This window comes from Notamacropus eugenii, chromosome 1 (assembly GCF_028372415.1).
Source record: "Notamacropus eugenii isolate mMacEug1 chromosome 1, mMacEug1.pri_v2, whole genome shotgun sequence".
NCBI classification, from domain to species: Eukaryota; Metazoa; Chordata; class Mammalia; order Diprotodontia; family Macropodidae; genus Notamacropus; species Notamacropus eugenii.
In genome coordinates, this window is record NC_092872.1 from 698,827,500 (window position 1) to 698,848,743 (window position 21,244).

General features: G+C 40.1%; 1 protein-coding gene across 1 annotated transcript in view; it reads left to right on the forward strand.

Moving 5' to 3' along the window:
• CRISPLD2 (cysteine rich secretory protein LCCL domain containing 2) overlaps window positions 1-21,244 on the forward strand; it is a 79,559-nt gene that overhangs the window by 10,601 nt on the left and 47,714 nt on the right. Inside the window, exons 2-3 of the mRNA XM_072636219.1 lie at window positions 12,001-12,344; window positions 18,461-18,579. Of these exons, the coding sequence (XP_072492320.1) occupies window positions 12,105-12,344; window positions 18,461-18,579 (359 nt within the window). The 5' untranslated portion in view covers window positions 12,001-12,104. The remainder of the gene's footprint in view (window positions 1-12,000; window positions 12,345-18,460; window positions 18,580-21,244) is intronic.

A 21,244-nucleotide genomic window follows, 5' to 3' on the forward strand; every position in this document is an offset into this window, starting at 1 on the left:
AAATGGGGCCAAACTGTATTTATTCCCAGGGAATTTGAAGTCTTATGCTTTATGGGGAGAGAGGAGGTATTTTCAGATATACTTTGGCATCCACGAACAAAGTACTCTCTCAAACTGCTGAATCAACCAGGCACTGTCTGAGGAGTCCTCTGAGGGTGTGTGTGTGTGTGTGTGTGTGTGTGTGTGTGTGTGTGTGTGTGTGTGTGTGTGTGTGTGTGTGTTTTCCAAGTTCATAGGCCCATCATTGCTTGAGTTTCAATCAGTTAAATGCAGTATCTACAACAATCATTCATATATATATATATATATGTATATAGATATACACATACATACACACATATATATACACGTATATACGTACACACATATATATACATACATACTATATATATTATATATACACATGTATCTGTTCATGTGTATACTTACCCATGGTGTATGTGAGTATACCTATATACATGTGTATAAATGAATATAGACACACTTATGTATTTTGTTATTTTTCTTCAGTCATTTCAGTTATATTTGACTTTCTGTGACTCCATTTGGGGTTTTCTTCTCAAAGAGTAGTTTGTCATTTCCTTCTCCGGCTCATTTGACAGATGAGGAAGTAAAGACAAGCAGGATTAAATGACTTGCCCAGGGTCACACAGCTAGTAAGTGTCTGAAGTCAGATTCGAATTCAGAAAGATGGCCACTATGGCCACGCATAGCCGTACTGTGCTCTACATGCTTGCCCATACTTACATTTATGTACATGCATGTATATACTTAACCCGTGGTATATATATAACTATACCTATATACTTATAGTATACATATAGTTTCCCCATCTAAGTGTGGTTTAAGCTTTAACTACATACATACACATACATACACATACACCCAAACACACACACATATACACACATACATGCACATATACACAAATAGAAACATACAAAATGTTTTAGGACCATTGTATTTAGAGCTAGTAAGGACAAAGGAAATCATCTCATTTCGCCTTTTCATTGCCAGATGTAGAAACTTGTGCCCAGAGAGAACTTGCCCAAGGTCTTGAACCTAATGATGCACGCACGGGGTTATGACTCAGACTTGGCTTTTTAAAAAAATTTTTACTTTTGCTAATTTAGCCTTTTCCTGCATTAACCATTGCCATCCACTCTGTGTCTTACATAATAGCTAGTACTTAAAACAGCTCTTAAGGCAAAGCAGTTTACAGATGTTGTCTCACTTGAAGGGAGGTAGGTACTATTATCATACCCATTTTACAGATGAAGAAACTGAAGTCTGAAAGAGGTTAAGTGACTTGCCCAGTCACAGAGCTTGTCAGTGTCCAAGTTAGGATTTGAACTCTGGTCTTCCAGACACTAAGTTCAGTGCTCTATTCACAGCACCACCTAAGTGCCTGGCATCAGAATTTTTCATTTTCCAATCAATTTGGATGATTTTGAAGTCTTTTAGATCTCTTGGATCAATGTGATACACTGTGCATTGGTGGTGACCATAGCTCAAGAGCAATTGATGTGTGCCTGGATCTACTCTCACATTACTTTTTAAAAATTATATTTTTTCCCAAGTGCATATAAAAAAATTGAACATTCATTTTTTAAAATTTTGATTTCCAAATTCTCTCCCTCACTCTCCTCCCTCCTCCCTGAGATGGTAAACAATTTGATGAAAGTCATCCATGTGCAATCAAACAACACATTTCCATATTAGTCATGTTGTGAAGGAAAAGACAAATACCTTCCCCTCCAAAAAAAAAAAACCAACACAAAAAAATAAAGTATGCTTTGCTCTGCATTCAGATTCCACCAGTTCTTTCTCTGGAGGTGGATTGCATTTTTCATCAACTTTTACATTACTTAATGCAAATTTGTAAATCATGCGATAAGGTCCCGGTCAGATTTTACAGCTTTCTGTAAGCCAGTGTTTTTGGCACAATACATTGACCTACATGAACAACACTGGCCAGGCAAACACTTAATCTGGTGAATCAACTTGGGATTTCATATTTTCATTTCTTTGGACTGTGCCAGTACCATCAGTGATCACATCATAGCTGAGAGTATCACTTAACAATTATTTTTTAGTTCTCAGCTTAAGAAACATACCAGCTAAAATGAACCTTTCTAGCAGGATCTATTATATATAACTTATTTTTTGTTTTAAGTATATAATAAATTCACGATGCAACTTTCATAGATTTTCTGCTTATCCATCTTTTCCTCTTGCCTTTCTTCTGTCCTCTTTTGTGCATTTAAAAATGCTTCAATAACCTTCCCCTCACCTTTACCTTTTTTTGTCAGCCCAGTTGCTAAGTCTCATTGTCTCTTCCATTCATTCTCTCACCATGGAGAGGGGAAAAAAACCCTGCAAAACAGTATCCTTGTAACAAGTAAGCAGAATCAAGCAAAACAAATTCCCCATATTGGTTGAATCAAAAAATGTATTTACATCTCATTGGCACCTTCAGTCTATCAGCTTCCTCTCAGGAGACAGGTAGAAGGCTGCATTACCTATCCTCAGGAATGATCATGGATCATTGCATTGATCAGGGTTTTTAAGTCTTTCAATGTTGTCTATTTTTACGGTATTGCTATGGTATAAGTTGGTCTGGTTCTGCTCATTTCACTCTGCATCAGTTCATGCAAGTCATCCAGGATTTTTTTTTGCATCTGTCCTTTCATCATTTCTTATAATGAAGCCATTTTCCATTATATTCGTGATGGGCATCCCTCCGCTTTATTTCTGTTTCTTTGCTATAACAAAAAGAACTGCTCTAAATATTTTTGTACACATGGGTCTTCTCCTCCTCCTCCTTCATCTTTTTTTTTTTTTTTAATCAATTTGGGGTATAGGTTTAATGGTGGTATTGTTGGGTCAAAATGCACACTTGTGACTTTTAAGGCACAGTCCTAGTGCTTTCCAGAATGACTGGATCAATTCACAGTCATGCCAAATAGTGCATCGATGTACCTGTTTTCCCCCAACCCCTGGAACAGTTGTCATTTTCTCTTTTTGTTACCTTTGCCAGTCTGGTGGATGTGAGGTACAACCTTAGAGTACTTTAATTTTCATTTCTCTAATTACTAGTGATCTGCAGCATTTTTTATATGGCTGTAGAGTATGTGGGTTTCTTCCTTTGAGAGAAACATCATTTCTAACGTAGGGTCCCAACACCCAGTCCCCATCCCAAGGTCATGTAGTAGTCCCAATGTCCTAATCACTTGAGTCTATGGGAGCAGTCTTCTAACTTCACCTCTCCTCACCCCAATCCATCATGCATACAGCCATGTTTGTGTCTAGTCATCTTGCTCTCCTCCTCAATAAACTCCACCAGCTCCCTCTAGGATTAAATAAACCCCTCTGTTATTTAAAATTCCTCACAACCTAGCCCAATTCTCACCGTTCCAGTTTTCTTTTACACATTACTCTGCAGTTCTAGATTTATGATGCTTGGATACACTTTGCAAACCAACCACACCATCCTGCTCGCTGTTCTGAACAAACTCTCCATCTCCATCCCTGAGCCTTTGACCTGGAAGTTCCCCCTGCCTGGAACACCCTCTCTCCTCACCTCTGCTTTTAGAATCCCTGTTTTTAAGATCCAGCTTCAGCGCTACCTTTCATATAAAACATTTGCTGACTTCTCCCCCTTCTCAATGACTAGTGTACTCTTTTATAAACTGTCTTGCATTTGTTTTGTATATGTTATATATAAATTTATCTGTGTATATGTTTTCTCCTCTATTAGAATGTCAGTACATCTCTACATCCTCAGTATTTATCATAGTGCTTAGTATATGAAGTGTTTAATAAATGGCTGTTTGTTGATAAAATTTGGACCTGGAAGGGGCTTAAAGGTTGTCTAATCCACTCTCCTCCATTTAACAGATGAGAAAACTAAGGCTCAGAGAGGTCACATGGTTTACTAGAGGAAAGCAAGTTAAGGCAAACACTTATTTCTTTTCATATCCTAAAAAATATCAAAGAACAGCTCTACCAAGTACTTTGTTTTGTTTTTTTGTAAAAGTGATTCATTCCTGCCAAGTCTAGCCTTAGCTGTATTTGCCACCATCTAGTACTGACCCAGATAGTTGGAAATTGAGGTCTCTGCCCAGTGTCTGAAGAGGTCTTCCCACACTTAGGGAAAGTGGTGGGGGTGTCTGTTGTTCCTGGAATTTCTGGGTGGTTTGGATTAACAGTTCTAAAAGCTGTCCTTGGCCTCATTCACGCTCTCTCAGATTTCTGGTACTTGTCTGGGCATTGATTATCCTGGAGAAGGAAAAGAACAGGGGGAATCCCCTGCTTTCTGGGCACCACCACTGCTGGTGGCATTCCTAAGGAAAAATTCAGTAGGAATAATAAATGGAAATCTCAGATGAAACCCACAGCATCTTTGAAAGAAGACTTTGTAATTGGAGATGTCTGGGATCTGGAATCAGGAAGGTCTGGTTTAAATATCACTTCCCAAATTTATTGGCAGTGTAACCATAGATAAGTCACATGACCTCTGAGTCTGTTTCCTCCTTTGTAATCTAATGGGCTGGGAGGCATCTTGCAATTATGTACAAATAAGTCATAAACAGAATAAATCAGAAATAGTTTCAGAGGGAAGGCAATGACATTAAATATAAGTATCTTTAGTTCCCAGTTTAAACACAAGAGACTGAGGAAAGGCTAATGGAAAATGACAAGAAATCTTGAAATCAGAATTACATCCCAAGTCTGACTCAAATCCAAAACTCTTTCTATATGTCATTACTTCTCTACCACTTGATTTCACTTGCTAAATTTTACTGAGTCCCTCTCTTATACTTTTTGAATTGGATTACGCAGCACAGTGGGATTGGGGGAGATTCAGAAGGAGAAGACTTGGTTTCTGCCATCTAACAGTTTAGTTGGGACAGTACATGATTAGAAAAAATAATAAAAAGTTGTATTATCACTTAAGGTTAAATCGTGTAGTACGGATTGTAAGTGCTACAAGAGTTGAGAGAAGGGGAAAATCCAAGTTAAAAACCAAACCATGGCCAGCATCATAAACCTTCTGGGTTTTGAAGGAAGTCTCCACTAGACAAATGAAGCCTTCAGGCTGCAGTAAAAACCCACATCATTAAATTAAAGTTGGTGTTCTTTCCTTTAACCCTGAGAGTAATCCTTCTGGCAGGTTCTCCTAAACACAAAGAGAATATATTGGAGACAAGATGAAACAGCTGTCTTTATATGATGTTCCCTTGCTTCTCTTCTATAAGACTTGGAGTAGGTGACCTCATTCCTGGATAATGTATTTGTGTCCAGGAGAACACTCTAGTGCGTCATCCCTGCATGGGAGACTCCAAAGCTTGGGTTATCATCATGGCATTTCACTTAAAGCTTAAATCTGGAGCATGAGCTCTGCCTTTGCCATCTGTTGGCAGGCTTGCCAGGCATTGCAGTTTTGCTTTTTAACCTCTGCCCCCAAACACTTTGTTTTGCAAAGTCATGTACTGCTGCTTGCCTGCTTACGTAATAACTTAGAGTAATCATTTTTGTTCCGCTCAGACAGTTGCTTTAACAAATGTTTCATAGTTGTTTTCTTTGTGATGTGTTAATTTCCCCTAAGTTCCACACCTTCCTCCACTCCTATACCCTTTCCCCCTCATCATTTGATTTCAAACAGCTTACATCCGAAGGAATCCAACTAAGGTGATGGCTTCTGGGTATAATTCACACCAGAGGGATGTGATGATTAAGAGATGCAGAGGTGGAGGGTGGGATACATAAGGTGAAAGGTTGGAGGATTATGACTTTTTCCCCTTGATTGACAAGAACACAGTGTAGGAGATGAGCAAATAACTATCCTTGATATCACATAGGCTGACAAAAATTTCAGTGGTTGTGGGGGTTGGGGAGAGAAGGTTGCATAGTGTCTACATTCAGAATCCAAATCTGAGAACAGTCATCCCAGAGCTACTAGCCAATCACCAGATGGAATGAAATAATGGCCAGCTCTTGTGATTTGTGGATGTGTAGGTGAAATGTCATTCTAATGTCGAAGCTATCAAATTTCTGAGTCTGAGGTGACCCGCTTATTCTATGTTAGCAAAAAGGAAAATTCTATCAGCCACATGTCCTCTACTGGACAAGAAAAAGGGATCAAAGAAGAATTCTGACACAAGAATGGAGCATCTTGACTTTGGAAATCCTGCCTTCCCTCAACACCCTGATGAGTTATGGTAGCTATGGGTCATTTTCAAGACTGCCTCCCCACCATGGCCAGTGGTCACTGGCCAATGCTTAATGCCCAGAACATAGTAAGCACTTTAAAAATGCTTGTTGACTGGTTGTCTTGGTGTTGGAATGCTCACTGTCTCTCAGGGTCAAACCACTGGCTGCGTTGCACAGAGATGAAGGAGAGAGAAAGGGCAGCTGTATGTTTGACTTTGAAAATTGGCTTTCTTAGATTCTGTGCAAAGGGTTGGTAGAAATGTCCTGGACATAACTTCTGACTGATTCTGTTAGCAATGAAATATATATCCACATATATATGCATATAATTATATATAATTTATATAATTTTATATGTATGTATATATGTGTGTATATATACATATTATATATCCATATATAATCTGAAGTAGACTGAAAGAGTTATCATTCTGATTGGGGAAGGGGTCATGGCCATTTAGAAATCTGAGATACTCCCCCATCTATTACTTCCATTTGAATTATCATTTGCATATTTTATCATTTTGGTCAGGAGACAGAGTATTTCAATGGAAAGAACATTGGCTTTTAAGTCAAAGAACCTGGATTCTCATCTCGTCTCTGCCACTTACTACCTGTAAAGTCTTGAGCAAATAATTAGACCTTTCTGGATCCTAAATTCTTCCTTACAGCTCTAAATCTATCTTACTTCCACGGCATAAACCATTTTTAGAACTCCTATTTGGGAATTGCTTCTAGATCCAATGGGACATTCCTTCAGAGAGCCTCAGTGGTGTCCACAGGTCATCTCTGAGTTCTGGAAATAACTACAAAAACTTCAGAGACATATAAAGTGGAGACCAAACTAGGTGACAATTATTTGGTTTAAAATGAGATGTGGCTAAAATGTAATGAAATTGATTTTAAAAAAATTAACCTTCTCTGAAAGATCATAGATTTAGACTGGGATCTTGAAGATCTATAGTCCAATCTCACCTCAAAGAGTAGAAAACTGAGGTCCAGATATGCTGAATTATTTGCCCAAATTCACATAGGTATTAAGTAGGCAGAGACAGGGCTCAAATCAAGTTGGTCTTCTGACTGCAACCTCAACTATTACCCCTATGGTTTCACTTGTCTCCTCACTAATCCCTCAATCTATGATTCCTTGGGAGAGGAGAACACTTTTGGATACATGTTCTCTAGTTTTTAAGTTTTATTGTTTTTTTGTCCTTCATTCTCAAAGAGGATCATGATATCAGGAAAATGTTGCCATGATTTGTAAGTGATTTGGATTTACGTGAGAGAGGGCTGGTTACATCTCATAAAGTTTAGGGGTTACCAAAATGTCTTTTATGCTTTCCCACGGATGTTAAGGTGAAGCATAATAACTGCAGGCAGACTTGCCTTGGTGTCTTTAGCTTGGGCCCCCCAAAGCTACTCTAGCTTCAAGACATGCTTTGAGTTAGTACCTGTTAAAAGTCATAGCATACCAAATCCTACCAACCAGAGGATACACTAGTTCAAAGCAAGAAGCATTTAATTAGATAACAAGTTAAATAACAAAGAAAATCCTATTTATATACACAGGAGTACATTTTCTTACATATTTGTAGGAATATGCCACCACTGCAAGAAGGAGCACGTACAGGGAACGTGTGTTGACTGGGGAACACATGTAGGAGAGTGCACATGCATAAGAAACACATATAGCCAGAACAATGTATATTTCTCAGGCCAAGTCCCAGCTGGAGATCCGTTCTGCCTTTGGTATGGCTGATTTCTGCTTTTTTCTGAAGTTGTGCAAGCTGCTGCTGTTCTCCACTTCCTTTTCCTGCAATCAGGTAGTCCTCAGCAGCTCTGTTCCCAATTTTTATCTGCTGGTTTGCCTCCAAAACTGCAGCAACAAAAGAAGCTGATTCTCCACAGGGGTGGTGGCTCAACTTCTAATTTAGCCTGTAGCCTCAGGGGTTATTTTGGCTCTTGTGTGAGTCAAATACACAGCTGCACTCAGCCAACCATCAAAAGTCCTAGGCTTAAGATTAATCTTGACTTCTAAACTTTTTTGCTTCTGCGTCAACTACTACACGTTGAACTCATTTTGTAATTAGAGTTACGGTGAATACCTTTGTTTCATCCCATTTTTTAGTAGTGTAGGTCCATGTAAAGCATGCCAAGGACTTCACTTAGCAAGATTATGAGGGAGAGGGAAGGTAGACTAGATAGGCTTGCCATACAACAAAATCACTGTCCTTTTTGCACATAAATCATAAATTCACTTGGAGTTTTAATTCTTAACCTTTACCTCAGTGCCAGTAAGACATCTCTACTTTGCATGTCATGTTTGTTTTTAAACATTTATATTTTTCAGTAGAGTGAATAACTCAAAAGAAAAGTCTAGGAATATTCTGGAAAAATGTTGCCAGATTAACTGGGATTCCAAAGGAATACTGGAAAGAATGGTGCATCTTTCCCATCATTCCCAGAAATATTACATCAAAAAGCGGTACTTCTGGGAAGGTTGTCCAAATGTAGTGCCAAACACAGTGTGCTTGGATTATGTTTATTTATATCTGTCACAGTTACAACCTCGGGGATTTGGACATTTCTCTCACTGACCCTTCCCCTCCCCACCACCAACCCTGTGCTGGAGAGTTCCCATGACTCAGTTTTTTTCCTCAACTATGTCAGCATGCCTTGCTCCTCTTCTTAGTAGCACTTACTCTCCTGTGTGCCCCAGTTCATCATCTCTTAAAACCTTTTCTGCTCATTATTCCTTTGGATTATAGACCCAGTTTAAAGTATCATAATGTCAGAGTTGAAGGGAACCTCAAAGAAAATCTAGTCTAGGACTTATTCAGTGGGTCAATGTATAGATTTCAAGGAGTTCATGAGTGTGGATGGGGATGGGGGATTACACCTGTATTTCAATATAATTGGTTTCCTTTGTTATCCTATGTATTTTATTGTGTGCATCTAAAAACATTATTTGGAGAAGGGATTTCTAGGCTTCACCAGACTGCCAAAGAGGTATGTGACACACAAAAAGGTTAAGAACCCTGATCTAGTTCCACCTACTCATTTTACATGGGAGGAAACTGAGGCTTATATAGAGGAGCAGTGACTTACCCAAGATTAAATAATGGGTCAGTAGCAGAGCTGGGACTTGGACCCAGGGCTTCTTGTTCCAAGTTCATTTTTCCCCTCTTTATACCACACTTATTCTATTTGCCTTTTGTATCCTTATCTTGTCTCAATCTTTGCCAGTTCAGTGACTTTAGATATTTTTGTTTTTGAGACAACTGGAGTTAAGTTACTTGCCCAGAGTCACACAGCTTCTTTGATTCATTATAAAAACATTACTAAATCCCAGGAGAGATAAAAAGTTATATAAGACATGATGTCTGATCTTAGAGATATTACAGTTTAAAAGGGGATAAGACTTGTAGAGAGTTGATCTTTGACTAACTCTTAGCCTATAAAGCTCATAATGTAATCAGAAGGATTAACAAAATATTAAACTAATTGTAAAGAGAGCCTATGTGCTAATTCCCTTGGAATATATGAACTCAGCTACACTCAGGTAAGCACTGAAAGTCCTAGGCTTAGATTAATCTTGACTTCTGAACTTCTTTGCTTCTGCCTCAACTACTACACCTCGAAGTCATTCTCTGACAGAATTAAATGGATCAATCTCATCGAACAATTGAATGGATTTCTCATCGAACAAATAGGGCTTAAAATAAATAGCTAAGCCAAAGGGACAGTTGAGTTCCAAGGGAATCTAGGTTTGGTAGCACTTTGTGGTGGAGATCCTTGCAGGGAGTGGAAAGGAGAGGATTTCTAGCTCCATCCCTCCTTGGCCATGAAGGCTTGATCATGATATCTTGCCCGTTGGGAGATAACCCATGCAGCAGCTTGAGTTCATCAGGTTGAGTCACCAGTATAGGAGGAACCTGACTCCTAAGGAATCCCTCTTGAGCTGAGTAGGGAAAAGGGAATTTCTTTTCTCGTGTAACCTGGCCATGTTGCTTTGAAATGGAATGATTTGACTTGTGGGAGTCACCCTATCTTGTATGGAGCAGAGGCACATGTTCTAGACATACAGTGAAAATCACTCAAGGGAGGAAACACCTTGAAGAAACCAGACACCTGGTACCAGAGAAGAGAGCTGATTATGAAGCAGAGCAGACCCCAGGAATCCAGCCAAGCAACACATCCAGCAAAGATGTTCTAAGAGGAGCTGCATGAAGACTCTATGAAGAGAGGAAGGATTTTCAGGCCTTACTTTAATGTGTATTTTCCTACATCTGTGCCTCACTGCCACTGTGCTTTTTAAGTTTATACCAGGTCTTCCTACTGATGCTTTATGCATGTGGGAGACTGCCTCCGATTTATTGGGGGGAGGAGTATTTTATGCCATTTGAGCAAATGCCTTTGCTAAGAGCTAATTGAGAGTACTGGCTGATTGTTCATGGAAAATACGTTGGCAAACATCCAGGTAGCAGCCATTGTCCGGGTACTTTACCAGCAAATATGAGTGTACATTGACAGAGGAGCCCAGAAGGGGGTACTACACATGGGCATGTATAATATTATACAAGTACATTGTTCAATTCAGTCATTTTTCAGTCACATCCAATATTTTGTGACCCCATTTGAGGTTTTCTTGGCCACGATACTGGAGTAGTTTGCTATTTTCTTCTCCAGCTCATTTGACAGATGAGGAAACTGAAGCAGAGTTAAGTGACTTGCTCAGGGTCACATAGCTAGTAAGTGTCTGATGCCAGATTGAATTCAGGTCTTCCTGATTCCAGGCCTGTACTCTATCCACTGTGCCTCTAGCTGCCCAAAGTACAGTTAGAGACACATAAAACAAACCAATCGAGACATTATTTCTAAATTAGTCAAAGCTTAAGTCAATTGGAGGTTGAGACTGGGTTGAATATCCAAGGGATTGTGAAATAGAACTCATCTATAGCTCTCTTAATATATTGATAATCTTATCAAGCAAATTAGATAGACTTAGTATTAGTAAGAGGGAATGATGACTGATTTTTCAGTACTCTTCAGACTCTGCCTCAACTGTGGACCCTTTCAAAGCTATCCAAGTTCAATGCTGATTGCTTTACACAGATCCATTTATGTTCCTATCTAATCTTCTCTGGGACAGGACTCACTGAGATATCTCTCTTTATTTACTTCATATTTGTCTTCCTGTATAGTTCTAATTCACTAAAATAACTCCTATGTTCAATGGGTTGGAACAGGAAAGGGTTCATAACCTGGGATTCGTGAACTTGGGTTTGTTTGGTTTTTACTACTTGGATAATTATATTTCAATTTAGTTGGCTTCCTTTGTCATCCTATATATTTTATTTACAAACATTATTCTAAGAAGGGATTCATAGGCTTTAGGGTTGGTACTAGAGTGCCAGAGAGGTTAAGAACACCTGGCTTGGAGCCTTGGTTTGTGGAGGAACCCAGGGGTGAGCTTTTCCCTCGGGTGAAATCACATTAGTCATATCCCTGGGCAAATTTCCTTCAGAAACTTGCTTCATGGCATAGTTGTTTCTGAGATGATAGATTGAATGATGGGTCATCTGGGGTAAGTAGGAAACCTCCTTTCAAACTAGCAAATATGAGGTCAAGAGAATGTGAGACAAATGGAATGATTAGCGTTTTTGCCCTGGCGTCTTTTTGGAACCTAAGCAGTCTTGCCTCACCAGGAGTCCTTCCCAGGACAGCAGACTGGATTAATGCTAACCTATATTCCTTACTGCTTTTTCTTCTGTTTAATTCCAGGTCTGTTAAGAACACTCTAACCGCTCTCGAGAAGACGGCTGTTGGAAGTATTGCCTCAACACCGGAGCATAGGATCATTCCAATTCTTGCTATAAAATTCAACCATGAGTCCCACCCTGCCTTGTATTGTACCCCTGGGATTAGCGTTTTTAATATGTCAAACACAGGGTTTTTTCCTGCCCAATGCCACTCATTTGGAGAAGCTTCTGAGCAAATACCAGAATGACCAGCCTCATTCCAGAGGCAAGAGAGCCATCCCCAGGGCAGACAGGGAGGAGATACTGATGCTTCACAATAAACTGAGAGGTCAGGTCTACCCATCAGCCTCAAACATGGAATACATGGTAAGTGTGTGTTGTAGCAAAGGATGAAAAGCTGGGGGAGGGACGCCCTGCTTCCTTTCTTCCATTTCCAGCTGTTCTGCAGATGTTTTTTTTAAAGATGACCAATGACCTCGATGTCAACTTATGACCTTTTTTTTTCCTTCTAAGCATCTGACGCCATTGACTGCCTCTCTCTTCTCCTCCCTTCTGCTCAGTAACACTGAAGCCCCCTCTTTTTTTGGTGCCTTTTTGATTTTTTTTCTTTTAATCATATTTTCATGATATATTTTGCTCTTATGTTACTTTCACCTCTGAATATGAAAATTATAATGATCCTTGCTTGGTGATCTTTCTTTTTTCCCATCTTATCCCTTATGGTTAATTACCCAGTCTTGGCACTGGAAAGAACCTTAGAAAACATTAAGTACAACCTCATTTTACTGATGAGGAAACTGAGGCACAGAGAATGATGATAGCATTCCTCCCTCCCTCCCTTTAATTCTGGGCTTCTTACCGTAGTTTCCAGTTGCTGTTCCTTTTGCTCTTCATCCACCCCCAGAATGAACCTGGAGAATGGAGAAAATGAGAATCAGACAGAGGAGAAGTGACTTGGTGGCCCCATCCAAGTCTCATTTGCTCTTTTTTTTAATTAAAATTTGTTTCCCTTTCTTTTTGGCCCTGAGATTCCTGACAGTGTATGGTAGGTCTTACTGAAATATGTCTTAGGAAAACTTGCTTCATGAAGAGGAAAGGGAAAAACAGGAAAGTAAAGACAGAGTGAATGCTGTATTGAGCTCCATGTCTGGCCGTCTTAAGTATTAGTCATTCTGGTCTCATCAGCTAGAAGCAGGGATCCTTAGGATTTTTAGTTCACACCATGATAATGGGCAGTGGTCTAGGGAAGGAAGAATCATCCTGGATAGATTCTGAGTGAGGAAATAGAAGTCCCCACAAGAAAGATGTTTTCATTGGCCAGAGGATCTAACCCCGCCCCGACTCTACAGTGTTCCCTGGATGGCTTATTGAGAACAGTTGCTGTTTTTCTCTTTCCCTTTTCTAGTGGTTTTTCCTGGAGGATTTAGGCACTAAAGAGAAGCTTAAATACCATGAAGAAAGAAGTTTGCTATAAATTAGTGCCACTTGCTAAGGTCGTAATTGGTTTTTTGTGTCTCTCTATTCACTCTAGGTTATATTTTAATGCCTTGCCTGGAACCTGAATCCTTTGTTTTGAATCCTCTGTTTCTATTGACAAAACTTTTGAAGTATCCTACTGTTAAGAGGTCCTAAGATGGTCCTGAGCAGCCTAGTACCCTTTGTTAATGGTATGGGCAGAAAACTCAGGGAATCATGAGATATAGAGCTGAAAAGGACATTAGAAGTCATCTACTTCCCACTTTTGACAGCTGAGGAAACTGAGGTCCAAAGGAATCAATTGACTTACCCACAGCCACACAGGTAGTGACAGAGCTGGGATTTGAACACAAGCCCTCTGACTTCAAATCTCGTGCACTGTCCCCAGCACCACCTTTAGAGAGCAAACAGTCTAATCCCTTAGTCTTATAGATGAGGAAGCTGAGGCCCAGAGAGGGAGAGGGTCCCCAAGGACAAAGAGGTAGTGAGGAGGAAAGCTGGAATTTGAATCAGGCCCTCTGACTAATTCAGGGCTCCTTCACTGCTACACAGCTTCCAGGGGTTTGTTTCTGCTGATAAAGATAAAAGAAAAAGACTTCCAGAAATGCAGCTGCTGATTTGTGAAGTAGTTAAGCCTTAGCCAAATGTTTCTTCTCTCCCTCCCCACTTATTTCCATCACCTGACTCCCCTGGCTTCCTTTAGGTCCTAGAAGAAATCCTACTTCTACCAGAAGTTGCCTTTCCCAGTCCTCCTTGATCTCAGCTTTCCCTCTGTGCTTACCTCCAACATCCTGTTTGTACAAGTGGTGATGTATGTATGTATGTATGTATGTATGTATGTATGTATGTATGTATGTATGTATCATCTTCCCCCCTCCTCACCATTAGACCATGAGGTCCTGGAGAGGAGGGACTATCTTTGCCTTTCTTTGTTTCCCCGACACATAGGAGGTGCCTAATAAATACTTATTGACTTGACTTACTCAAAAGGAATCTTGGGCACAATCCTAGATTAAAAGAGAACTATCATCTGGCCCAATTCTTTTATTTTACAGACTAGGAAATCCAAACCTAGAGAGGGCTGGTACGTGCTCAGGGTTAAGGTAGAAGAACATTCCAAGGATGATCCGATTAATTTAGGGGATTTAATATATTGGATTTAGATAGTCACCATCAAAGCTACTTGAGGTAGTTAAAGTTAGATTTTTTAAAAGCATAATCATTCGACAAATCCTCCCCAGGTTGTTCACTCACTCATTCAGCAAGTATGTGTCGAGGCCTTTGTTCTGGGTCCCTGTGCTGGGTGTGTGTAGGATAAGAAGCCATATGACCGACCCAGACAGAGTCCCTACCCTTGGAAGCTCATAATCAAGGTCGCAGTCAGAAAAGATGAGTCTTAAAAACTTATTAAAATGCTCTACCAGACAGAAATGGAAGTGAGCTCACAGAGCAGTATGTCATAAATAGAGGATTACAGGAACTTTGTGATGGGACTTGGAATTTGCCAGCACAACCAGTCCTTCTCTGGCTAGAAATTAGAGAGTTTAGCAACTGGTTAGTAAGATCAGGTCAAGCTAGAGATAGGAGAGAAAGAAGCAAGCATATATTAAGTATCTACTAACATCCTTGAGAGTTACCTAGAGAATTGAAAAGTTAAGTAACTTGTCCAGGGTCACACAGCTAGCATCAGAAATTCCCAAGTTAATATTTTGGTTAAATAATACAGACACAAGATGTTAACAAACCTGGAAATAAGCTGAGATCAGAAGGTTTGGCTTAGTTAGGTTAAGCACCCTGGAGAAGGTGAGAATTAAGCTATTCAGGGAAGAAGGGAGGGACAGTAATGGCTCAGGATGCTCTTTAATTTGCTTAGGTGAAAGTAATGGGTTTGCAGTGGAGAAGGAATCCCATGGTTCCCCTTTGACAAGGTTTTGTTATAGACCAGATGTCTCCTTCTTCTTGTACATTCTCAAGCTAGAAGTCTGCCAAGACCAAAAATACCCTTCAAGTCCCTTCACTTCCTTCTCCTTTATTAGGTTATTTCATTAGTTTTTTTTTTTTTCTGCTCTTCTCAGGAACAGTAGTGAAGGTTATGGACTGTGGCCAAAAGTCAGCAAAGTCCACTTTGATAACGAGCCAAAGTAAAAAAAATAAACAGCAGTTTCTAAAATGCCTTAAGGTTCGCTCAACCAGTTGTGAAGGAACCAAGACTCCACCCTCCTCTTGGGATTTCAGAAGGGATTTCCATTTTTGCATAAGTCCCCCATCTATGAATGGATTGGAGGTTAATGGCTTGCTTGACCCTACTGGAGGAAGATTTCAATCATTTTGGGAAGTATATTTAATAGATAGACAGGTGGTATATTTTGCTAGATTGAAAGCAGATTAGTATAAGGTGAAATCCTTAGAAGGATTTAGAAGAATGGTAGCTAACCTTGATAGATGACCTAAGGTTTGCAAGACATGTCACAGGCATTGTCTCATTTGATTCTCCCAATAAACGTGGGAATTGAGGGTGACAGGTATTATTATCCTCATTTTACAGTTAAAGAAACTGGGACTTGTCCATGGTCACCCAGCTTGTTAGTTAGCAGTTGAACCTAAGCCTTGGCTGACTCTCAGTTCCCTAAGCCATGATGCCTCTCTCATGGCTGGGTCTTCATTGTACCTGGGACTTTGGGCTTTGGTTTGTTTCAAAATGATTGCATAATGAGTGAATAACAGGGAAGAAAGGAAGGAAAAACAGTGAATAGGTGAGATTGATTGTAACTGGAAACATTCTAATGAATGGATCTCTAAATCTGAGGCAGTATGGGATAGTAGAGAGAACAACTGAGTCAGGAGATGGGAGACCTGGGGTCAAACCCACTATTGCCACTCACCTTGGGCAAGCCCCTACCTCTCTTCATTCTATAAAACAAGGGGAGATATTAGGAACCTAGGGTTTTGGAGCTGGAAGGGACCTTAGAGATACAACCCCTTCATTTCATAGATGACAGATTTGAAGTCCATCAAGGAAAAAATGCCTTGCTCAATATCATATGGGAAATAAGTGCAAAGCTAGGATTCAAACCCAGATCACAGAGTCATCAGGGATCTTGTTCATTCCATCAGGTAATGTCTAAGGACCTTGCCAGCCCTGACAGTCAGAGAGTCCAAGAGAGGGGATTTCAGCCTTGAAGATTGAGTAGGGTCAGGCATTTAGGGAAGAGATCTTGGACATCTCACTTATTTCATCTAAATCCATGAGTGCTCATACTTTGGTTGGGAAATGCCTGAAAAAGTAGAGGAGAGTGAACCTCTGTTTATACCCATTACTAATGACTTGGAAGTCACAAAGCTAAACCTAAGAGGTATGTATTTCTTACATGAAGCATCTCTAACAAGGCTTCCTTCCAGCTGTAATGGGAATCCTATACCCTGGGCTCTGGCAACTGCCCTCTCAGGAGAGTAAGAGCATCCCTTAGAACTACTAAGCTTGGTGTAGTGGAAGGAGCATTGGATTTGGATAAGGCAGCTAAGGGGCATAGCCCATAGAGTGCTGGACTTGGAGTCAGGAAGACCTGAGTTCAAATCCTGCCTCAGATACTTACCAACTAGACATGTCACTTTCTCACCTGTAAAATGTGGATAATAATAGCACCTAATTCACAGGGTTCAGTCAATCAAAACATATTTATTAATGTGTACTATGTGCCAAGTACTTCACTAAGTACTGGATCATTGTGAGGATCAAATGAGCTAATAGGTGTAAATTGCTTGGTAAACATTCAATTTGCTATCTTCCTCCTCATCCCTCTCCTCTCCCTCTTCTTCCTTCTCCTTGTTATTATTCTATTTGGAGGTAAAAAATAACCCCAAACATCTGGATTAGAATCCAGGTTCTGCTCCATAGTTTAGCCTAGTCACTTATTCCCTGGGTCTCCCTGTAAAATGAAGGGGGTTACACTTAGATGGTCTCTAAGATCCCTTCCCACTCAAAACCCTGTAATCTTCTTTAGCTACTTAGAAAATGACCCTTACCACAGCAAGAGCCTGGTGACGTTGCCCTGTAGGTCCGATTTCCAAAAGCCAATGTTATGTGTTTTATTCTCCTGAACAATCCAGCTGTGTATGACTCAAAGCAATTGACTTACCTTAAGCCAAAAGACACATATAGCAGTCTTCTCTGGGGACGAGAAACAGCCTCAGCTGAGTTTGTTCATTATCTTCTTTCCTGATGAATTATGAGTACTCCGACTCTTCTTGGAGAAGGAGAATAGCCCCGGACTTATCTTTAGCTTAGGGTCTCTGTTCTTTGCCTAGGCCCCTGTCCAAACCACAGCAGATTCTGGCAGTATGTAAGGATGCGGACCAGTGCCTTAACAAATCCAAGACTGATTTCTTTGGTACTAACTTTCAAGATCTCACGCACCATAAGGGAGTGGTTTGTTGTTAACTCTGGTATTCTTCCATCAAGACAACTTTATTTAGAATCGTTATTTTTCCCTTTGAAAAATTTTTAAAAGGCAGCTTCTTTCCTTTCAAATGTGTAGATGTGGTAGTATATGGACTCTGACTTGTAAAAAGAGAACAATGAGAGTTATAAAAGGTAATGGAATTCTGGAGTTAGATTCTTAGGCTTCTGAACTGTTTGGTCCCACCACTTATTTTATAGACGAGAAACTGAGGTCTAGATGCTTCAGGAGCCTATCTATCAGTTCACATGGTGAGTGGGGATGGAATGAGAGAATGAGCACATTTTTCATTTCAGAAATATGTTGCTTGTTGCTGAACCCTGTTGTCTCTTGGCAGCCTACCTCATCCATTTTGCTTATTTTAGGAAATACTACCTACCCATGACAATATTGAACTTCTCTGGTTGGAGCAGCTAAAAATGGGTCCAACAAACTACATCAAATGGTTTCTCTGGAGACCAGATTTCACCCTTGGGTTGGATGGTTTGTTGATCTCACCAATAACTGCCATTTGTCTTTGCTTTTTTTCGGTCTTTCTTTCTCATGTAGACCTGGGATGATGAGTTGGAAAAATCAGCAGCATCTTGGGCCCATGAATGTATCTGGGAACATGGACCTGCCACCCTCCTTGTGTCGATTGGCCAGAACCTGGCAGTCCACTGGGGCAGGTAAGAACCAGAAAACATCATTCATGTAGTTTCTATGAACTCCCATTATGGTTAATCCAGGCAACTGATGAAGCAAAGATTATAGGATTGGATCTGTATGTGGGTCTTTCCATTGGCTTCCATTTGTCACATGGCCATGGGGTAGGGGTGGGATGGTACTACTAACATCAAATGGTGTTGGTCAAGAGAATGACCCAGTACTTTCCATTTGTACTACTGGGAAACATCTCTTGGTACATTCCCTGCTCACATTGTGTCTTCAGGTTGATCTTCAAATACAGTAAACCATTTCATCATGAATGTGTTACTGGAAGTCACACTAATTGATGGGAAATGGGGAGAGATGTTACTTTTATTGCTGTGGTCAGGAAGAGGAACATTCCAGGGAAGGGCTGAGTTAGTTTCATAGTTGTAGATCCTGGGGGAGGAATCTCCCTCCTCTAAGTAGAATGATTAAATGAATGTTAATGCGATGAGAGATGACAAAGATTACCATCCTAAATTTATAACCTTATATTACTACAATGGAGAGAGCATTGGTTTAGAAATCAGAGGACCTAGGGGTCAGCTTTTACCTTTGTGTAACCTTCACATCTCTAAAGTGAGGGTTTGAACTACATCACCTGGAATGTCCTTTTCAGCTCTAAATCTGTGATCCTACTCTGTGTATGCACCAGTTGGGTAGCCAAATGGGACTAGCTTTGCTTCTATGAAAATTGCCTGTGCTCTGCCATTTTTCCTGTGCTATTCTTGGTCTCTGGAATATTTTTCCCTCTCTCTTCAACTGCTGAATCCTTCTCCCTCCTTGGAAACCCAACTTACATAACATCTCTTCCAGGAAGCTTTCCTTAATTCCCCCTCCCCTTTAGTTGCTTATGGTCCCTTTCAGACCCTTTACTGTTCTTGAGCTTGGCAATTCTCTAAGGCACTTAGAAAATTCTGGGTGTTTTGGTGATCTGTGCCCATAACCTCTGCATAACCTCTCATATCATTGGACATTCTGTGGGGAGCTTGTCTGAACTTGGAATCACCTTCAGAACCTGGTGCAGGGCTTTGAAAAGACCAGGCACTGAATACGTCAGTATTTTTCCTTTATAGTCTACCTTTTCCAGTTGGAATTTTTAAAAAACATAGGTTAGAGATTTGCTTTTTTTTGAAGCTCAAATGTTATTTCTCCCTTCCTCTGTCTCCTCCTCCCCATTTCCAGTTCTAGAGTCTAATTTTGTCCATGGATTCCACATTTGGAGATGAGGAATACTTGCCCAAGTTTTTTACAATTAATCCTAAGTGTCTTATCACAACGGTAATCAATGAGCCTCAGCAAACATTTATTATGTACCAAGTACTGGGGATACAAAGAAAGGCAAAAATGCGGTGTCTGCTCTCAAGGAACTCACGTTGCAAAGTCTCATGATGTTCTTATCTAGAATCAATAGACGGTCTTGAATCTTGGGAGAAGAGGCAGTCCAGAAGGGAACTGATGTTTGCCTAAAAGCTCAGTATGTATCTCACTTTTCTGAGTTGGCGTTCTGCAGAGATGGAATGTCTTTGGAAGCATCGCTGACCACCACCATGGTTCTCTTGGGCCCAGCAGTCATTGTTACATGACCTCTAAACCGCCTGGTTTACCACATGGCTCTTAAATGGTCATTTCTTATTCTAGTTTCTCCTTTATTGAAATCACATGATTTATACTTGCTGGCCATAGACCTCCACCTTTCAAGATTTGCATACAGTTTATTTTCTTTCCTAGTAAGATATCGGTGCCAGCCTTGCAAATGGAATAATTCAGCACTCTAACATGAGTGATTTCCACCAATTTTTGCTGAGAATAACTCAGCTGCTGTATCTTACCTGACCAGGGTACAATAACAGGGTCTGGTTCTTCCCTTGGGACTCCACCTGTAGAGTACAGAGGAAAATGTAAAAGTTCTGTGTGTGTGTGCGTGTGTGTGCGTGTGTGTGTGTGTATGACATAGAGATGTGGATATCAGAAAGCTTCCAGAAACTTGATTAAATTCTCAGTCTTCACCTAGCTTCTTGATACCATATAAAGAAATTGAGTAGTATTAATTATTCATTAGTGAGGTTTCTTAGCTGTGTCTTAATTTTTTTTTTGTTCTGGACTAACTGAGCACCAAGAAAAGGGAATAGAACAGAAAAAAAGGATTCTATACGAAACCACAAATTTATATAATCTACTTTGCTTTTTAAAATAATATGTAAGAAATTCAACATGCTACTTTCAAAACTGTCCTGCTTGTCTGTGTTTCCCTCTGAAAATTTTTCTTTTCCCTTCTGGGTATTTTTAAAGATATTTCAGTGACGCTCTTTTCTTTTTCTTGTCTTTTTGGCAACATGGCATTGACTGTTTGTTTTAAGCTGTGATATGTGATATGTCCCTTTGGAGTTAGAACTATAGAACGTTAGAGCTGAGAGGGTCTTAGTGATCATCTGCTAATTACAGCTCCCTACATTACCTTGGATATGTCATTTAATCCCTGTGGGCTTCAGTTACCTCTTCTGCAAAATGAAGTGGTTGAACCAAATTCTTTTAAAGCCCCTTCTGGGTCTCAGTCTATGGTATTGTCCAATCCTCCTATTGTACAGATAAGAAAATGAGGAACAGAAAGGGCCCAAGTTCACACATCAAATGAAAGAGAGA